The sequence below is a fragment of the Mandrillus leucophaeus genome, unplaced genomic scaffold, assembly GCF_000951045.1.
Source record: "Mandrillus leucophaeus isolate KB7577 unplaced genomic scaffold, Mleu.le_1.0 Scaffold322, whole genome shotgun sequence".
Taxonomy (NCBI): Eukaryota; Metazoa; Chordata; class Mammalia; order Primates; family Cercopithecidae; genus Mandrillus; species Mandrillus leucophaeus.
In genome coordinates, this window is record NW_012103388.1 from 718,642 (window position 1) to 725,795 (window position 7,154).

A 7,154-nucleotide genomic window follows, 5' to 3' on the forward strand; every position below is an offset into this window, starting at 1 on the left:
ACAACTCTGCCTTTGACTCAATAGACCAGCCAATAGTAACTTCAATGCTTTGCAAAGCTGCACTGACTGACTAGGCATGTTTTGAGGACAGGAGGAAAACGGACTGAAGTATATGTGAAATAAACGTGTGAAAATCAATTCTACACAGAGCCAATAAAATGAGTTGTATGGAAATTGAGAAGATGAAATAGCATTTTAAGGAGGGTCATTTTCTGTACCTGTCTGAAAGAGCAATCACTTTAGGTATGTTCATATTTAATTAGAAATACTACTCATTTGCACATTAGATTCCAACCTAACAATGAGCCAAACTACATCTTCATCAAATACAACATAAAAGTGAACACAAGATTTCTAACTAGTCCTTGTGTTATATTTATTAGACTAAGCCTAATAGGAAAACACTTCCAAAATTTCTTAACACACACATTTGCCTTTACAGTCTGACAATCAAGTACAAGGAGTTGTATCTTCTCTCATTTTTAAGTTCTAGCTCCTTATTTCCATGCCTAAAACTGAGATGCTTATCCCTTAAAGTGGACAGGTATCATTAACTTCATTCTTTACTAATTTCCACTGCTCTAGGCTACCACTAAGGAGTAGCCCAACTTAAAATATGCATCAACCTAAATTACGAAAAATAAATGCTTCACACAAAAACATCAATGACAGATTAGCATGAGCATTTTAAGATACCTACGGACATGAGGAAACACACAAATTTCAGTTATTTCTATTGTGACAAAGTCACAGGTATGTACTAACACAATGTAATACTCCATGGTTCCATAGTTTGAAGCCTACATTCAGAGCTGAAAGAAATTCTAAGTTTTAGTTAAAGCTTAGTAAAGATTTTCCCCCTCATCTGAATTCACAGACTCCAGGTTGTCTCTTTTATAAAAACTACTAATATAGGCTGGGTGCAACGGCTGATCCTTATAATCCCAGCATTTTGCAAGGCAGAGGCAGGAGGATTTGCCTGAGCCCCAGTAGTTCAAGAACAGCCTGGGCAACAGAGCAAGACCTCATCTCTATTTTTTTAAATAAAGTAATTTTTTTAAAAACTACAAATATAATTAGTGTTCACTGACTATGATCACTAAGTAAATGAACACAAGCGTTCACGTTCTAGAACTATGAAGACTTCAATGAATATTTAGAGAGCACAGAAATAGAATTGTGGCTGTAGCTGGCAGGGGACAGATTAAAGTCCATGGATGTGGAGAATCCCTGATACACTCTAAGAAGTAATATCCAAGAAACACACTTTACCACTAAACTGGCTCCCAAAAGGGCCCTGAAGAAGTAGTGTAGTGGAGTTCCTTCAGTTATCCCAGCACAACATAATTTGCTCTCTGTGTCCTGAAGAGCCATAATGTACAAATGGCAATCTTAAGTATCTAAGATCATGTTGCTAAGTATGTTTTCTCTCTGCAATATATTTTTTTAACCTGTGGTGTTATTTATGTACTGAATCTTTAAGAACTATATCCAATGAAAAACTGATAAACTCGAAGTACTGACAGTCTAAAGTGGTTAACTTCTTCATAAAACAATATAATAGTAGCTATCAATAGGCCTAAATTTATATTATTTGGCTCAATAATCTCCTTAGAATTTATCCTAAGGAAAAAAAATACAGTAGGTTTTGAGATAATCAGTACATAGGTCATTAAGAACAGTTTCCAGAGTCACATAAAGGCTCAAATCCTCACTCTGCCACATACTAGCAGAAATCAGGCAAGCTTCTTAATCTTCATATAAAATGGAGATAACACTTTCTTATAGTATAGTCACAAGGATGAAACAAGATGATGAATGTAAGGCACCTAAAAAAGTGTCAAGCATGTTAAGTGCCAACAAATGGTATTAGTAGAAAAATACTATGTTTAAAATCAGATTCACTGCTCATCATTTCTGTTAGAAGAAAACAATGTGAGCAGTATGGTTAAAGTTTGTAACACCAAAAGAGGGTCAGATCCGCTAGCATGGGATTCCACATAGCATGCTCCAAGAAGATGCATAGTCCCAGGACTATTGGATCCACTGGTTTTATCATGTGTCTTGACTCAGAAACCAGGAGTCTAGTAAAATTTTAGAACAGCCTGCAAGAGGTACAGGTGAAGTACAAACATAGAGGCAATACTCTATGAATATGGGATTCCATCCTCCAAGACTCAGCATACTAATTGAATCAAAAATTTCCATATGGTACTATGTCCCCAATAAGACAAACCCATAGATCAAGGAATCAAGGAGAAGCAGCATGAATGGCCCCACTTATCATCACTCACAACAAAGACTCACCGGAGGACATTTTGTTTCCCATTTCTGCCCACAGGAAGCAAACACTTCCACCAGAGGACAAAGCAAGAGTTCCTACAGACACTAAAAACAGACACTAAGAGTTGGGTGTGGTGGCTCATGCCTGTAATCCCAGGACGTTGGGAGGCTGAGGTAGATGGATTACTTGGTCAGGAGTTCAAAACCAGCCTGACTAACATGGTGAAACCCCGTCCCTACTAAAAATACAAAAAATCGGCTGGGCGTGGTGGCACATGCCTATAATCCCAGCTACTTGGGAGGCTGAGGCAGGAGAATCACTAGAACCCAGGGGGTAGGGGTTGTAGTGAGCCAAGATCGCACCACTGTGCTCCAGCCTGGGCGATACAGCAAGACTCTGTACTCAAAAATAAATAAAATAAAATAAAATAAAATAGACACTATGGCTGCACTCTGGTTCCTTATAACCATGATCCAGCAGGAAAGAGAAGAGTAATTATCTTCGGAAGAGTAATTGACTCCCATCATCTGGAGGAGGTAGGGTCGCTATCACACAATGGAGGCAAAAAGAAGTATGTGTGGTGAATCCATGTGATTCAGAAGATTCACTTAATCTTATTCACCTCCTTATATTTCCTTGCCCAATTGTAATGATAAATAGACAAATGTAGCAACCCTGACCTCAAATGAAGATGGTTATTAAGACCACAGATCCCTCAGGGATGAGGGTCTGGTCAGGTTATCACTTAAGTTAAGGAAGACCAGTATAGCTGGTAGTTGAGGGTGAACAGAATCTAGGAAGGGAGAGTGGAAGAGGGTAATAACTAGTATCAGGTGCCACCAGAAACCAGCTGCAGCAGTAGGGACTGTAGTTCATCGTATTAACCTCCTCTTTTTGTTTCCCCAAAGAAGAAAACCATGAGAATCCCAGAACAGCTGATCTCCAACATGTATGAAGAAACAGATCCAAGTGATACAAGGAGTAGCCTGTGACGAACCACGACAAGGAGTGATATGTACTGTCCTAACTAGCTGCTAGGAATGATATTAGACAGCCTCCATTTATCAGTTCCCTCAGGCTTCCCTCAGCTGCAGAGGATCACCTTGCCCAAAGGTAACTTTCCCAGGGAAGTCCACATGCAATGACTGAACAGAGAGTAGGAATTAAACCCAGCCAAACATGTTAGCCCATAGTGGGACAATGCTGACAGGCCATATATGCTCCAAAGTTCTCCACTAGGTTGGCTAAGGCTTTATTGGGCCTGCATCTAGTTCAAACTCTTACCTACTCTCCTTTCCTTCCATGGGTATTTATCCCTATATATCCCAAATTTCATCTCAGCACCTGCTTCCAGATACTGCAACACATGGCTATTAGGCAGATTTGTATTAATTTAATACACTTAAGTAAAACTGGTATTCCAAGAATATACACCATGTTTATCTTGTTTCCCATACCTCCAACAGTTCCCAGTTTGATAAGTGCCATCATATATCACTGAATTGCTACCTTCAATGTCACATAGTAACTTATATATCTAACAGGAAATAACTAAATGATTTTTTTTTTTAAGTTAAGAGAATAACCAGTGCACGAATGGCAGTACAACTTACTTGTACTGAGGAAGGCTTCGGAACAGTGGTTACCACAGTAGTTCCTATTTGTGCCAATTTTTTAACAGGTGTCACTGCCACTTTCTTGATTAATTGTGAGCTAGAGTTCTTGGCGGTGGAGGGGAGCAAGATAACACAAAGTCATTAGCGTTAGTAATTTAAAATCAGTACTATAGTGAACATTAGAACACTTTATGACAGCAAATGTATTTGTTATGACTGGCATTATAACCTTATGTGTTTTATGCACATTCTGTACTACAAACCTAACTGAACTGATCAGCTGCCCAGATGACACTCATTTCATATTTCTAAGGTGGCAACTGATTCAATAAATAACCCATTTATCTGAAATTTCAAACTAAATAAATATTACAGTATTCAACATTAAAATATTAATCTTGACTCTGGTTCATACAGCAAAAATATAGATTCTTATGTAATATTTAATTATAAACAAAAACCTGCTAACCTCTATTCTCAACCCACAGTCGTTAAACCAAAATACAAAGGGAAGGAGTAGCTATTATTGACAGATATGGTAACAGAGAAAATGACTGTTTCAGGACGTAGAATCAAATTAGTAGGGCACAAAAATGAAAAAAACTGGCAGAGAATGATTATTACAACAAAAAACAATGCAATCTGTCATTACAATGAGCCTGAGTCATCAATAAAATGCTAAACTACATTCAGCATTTTTTATTTAAGTAAAATACCCATTTAAAAATAAATATATACATATATATATATATATATTTTTTTTTTTTTTGAGACAGAGTCTCTCTCTGTCACCCAGGTTGGGGTACAGTGGTGTGATCTCGGCTCACTGAAAGCTCTGCTTCCTGGGTTCACGCCATTCTCCTGCCTCACCCTCCTGAGTAGCTGGGATTAGAGGCACCCACCACCATGCCAGGGTAAATATTTTGTATTTTTAGTAGAGACAGGGTTTCACCGTGTTAGCCAGGATGGTCTCGATCTCCTGATCTCATGATCCATCCACCTCGGCCTCCCAAAGTGCTGGGATTACAGGCATGAGCCACCACGCCCGGCTCCATAAAAATGTTTTTAACTCTATCAAACACGATAAGCTTCAGTTATCTACAAAGATCACCATGAATGTAAAATAAGTGGTTCTAACAATGCCAAGTTAATGAAATGCAGCAGATATCTGTACTTCTTAAAGATAATTTCTATAAGATACAAATAAAAATGAATACTATAGGCCGGGTACGGTGACTCACACCTGTAATCCCAGCACTTTGGGAGGCCAAGGTGGGCCGATCACCTGAGGCCAGGAGTTCAAGACCAGCCTGACCAATATAGAGAAACCCCATCTCTACGAAAAATACAAAATTAGCCAGGTGTGGTGGTACATGTCTGTAATCCCAGCTACTCAGGAGGCTAAGGCAGGAGAATCACTTGAACCTTGGAGGCGGAGGCTGCAGTGAGCCGAGATCGTGACATTGCACTCCAACCTGGCTAACAAGAGCGAAACTCTGTCTCAAAAAAAAAAAAAATTACTATTTTATCAAAAATTAAAATTAAAGCAGAACAGGGTAAGCACAGTGGCTTACACCTGTAATCCCAGCACTTTGAGGCTGAGGAAGGCAGATCACCTGAGGTCAGGAGTTCAAAACCAGCCTGGCTAGCATGGCAAAACCGTGTCTCTACTGAAAACACAAAAATAAGTCGGGCGTAGTGGCAGGCACCTGTAATCCCAGCTACTCGGGAGGCAGAACTATTATATTCTTTCCATTTAAGATGCAAATAGGCCAGGTGCGGTGGCTCACATCTGTAATCCCAGCACTTTGGGAGGCCAAGGCAAGAGGATTGTCACGAGCCCAAGAGTTCAAGACCAGCCTGAGCAACAAAGTGACACACTGTCTCTGCAACAAGTAAAATTAGTCGGGCATGGTATGCAGTTGTGGTCCCAGCTACATGGGAGCCTGAGGCATTACCTGAGCTCAGGAGCTTCAGGCTGCAGTGAACCAGCTGAGCCATGTTCACGCAACTATACTCCAGCCTGGGAGACAGAGTGAGACCCTGTCTCAAAAAAGATGGAAAGAACCCTCTGAACATTCCTTTGAGGACATAAAAATCTGAATATGAAGACTGAATTTACTATTTTGGCAATTATCAGAGGACAAAACCAAAAATCTTTATTAAATTGACATACTCAAGGGAAGCTGACTTAAAAAGCTAAGCAGAATCATGTCTTACATTATTGTTTACTAGCAAACATATACACAACATTTATATGAAAATTACAGCTGAGAAAGAAAGATGAAAAATATTTAAGGTATATTACCGGCACTGTACAGATTTTGACTGTTTGAGGATTCGCTGGTACTGCTGGCCTTGAGGTTATGTTACTTGTCGTCTCGGCTCTTGTTACAGCTTGCTGAGGAGATACCAACATCAACTGACCACTGTTACTTTTAATCAACACGGTTCCTATATTTAAAAAAGGAAAAAAAAGTGACCTCTGAGCCAATAAATACAGCATAACCATCACATATTTTCTTCTCCCATTTCTTTCAACACTTTAAAATGATGTCTTCAGTACTTAGTGAATTTCATGTCTGCTACTTATATACAAAGATGAACAAATGTTTTTACTCCAAGTTATTTAAAAATGTAAAATCTATGAATACAATGAGATGTTCCTGAAGAAAGCAAAACACTTTTCCCTCATGACATCAAAACTATCTATAAAGCTACAGTAATTAAGATGGTGGGGTTAACGGCATAAGACTGAATAAGCTGACCACTGGAATAGAATAGAGAACCCCCAAATCAACTCATGCAGATATGTCATATCACATTTTCCTAAAAGGCTCTGTAGATTCATGAGGAAAGGAGAGACTATTCAGTAAATGGGGCTGGTCAATTAGCTGGTCTATATGGAAAAGATAAAATTTGAGAAAGAAAAATATATATAAATGTGAGCCCTTTAAAATTATCTCCCCCAGAGAGGCATTAAAATGAGACAGCAATTAGGTCTTACTCCCCTATGCTATGTAATCAATCCTCTCTTGAAACTGCTTGCTGTAGCCACAAGTAACTTTAAAGTAATCTAACAATGCCACATGCCAGATAACAGAAACCACACTCTATAGTTCAGCAAGGTATAACCAATCAATGTTATTTCTGCAAACCAATGAGGATTCCTGACAAGTAACTCTTTTTTTTTTTTTTTTTTTTTTTTGCAGAGTCAGAGTCTCGCTCTGTCGCCTAGGTGGCTCACTAGGCTC

The 7,154-nt window shown here is 38.9% G+C and overlaps 1 protein-coding gene across 2 annotated transcripts in view; it reads right to left on the minus strand.

Annotated features, from left to right (window-relative positions):
* The window catches only part of TAF4B (TAF4b RNA polymerase II, TATA box binding protein (TBP)-associated factor, 105kDa), a 175,942-nt gene that overhangs the window by 131,122 nt on the left and 37,666 nt on the right, over positions 1-7,154 (minus strand). For both annotated transcript variants that reach the window (XM_011988045.1, XM_011988044.1), the window contains exons 2-3: positions 6,209-6,354; positions 3,898-4,005 (exon numbers count right to left, since the gene is read on the minus strand). In XM_011988045.1, coding sequence (XP_011843435.1) covers positions 3,898-4,005; positions 6,209-6,354 — 254 coding nt within the window. The remainder of the gene's footprint in view (positions 1-3,897; positions 4,006-6,208; positions 6,355-7,154) is intronic.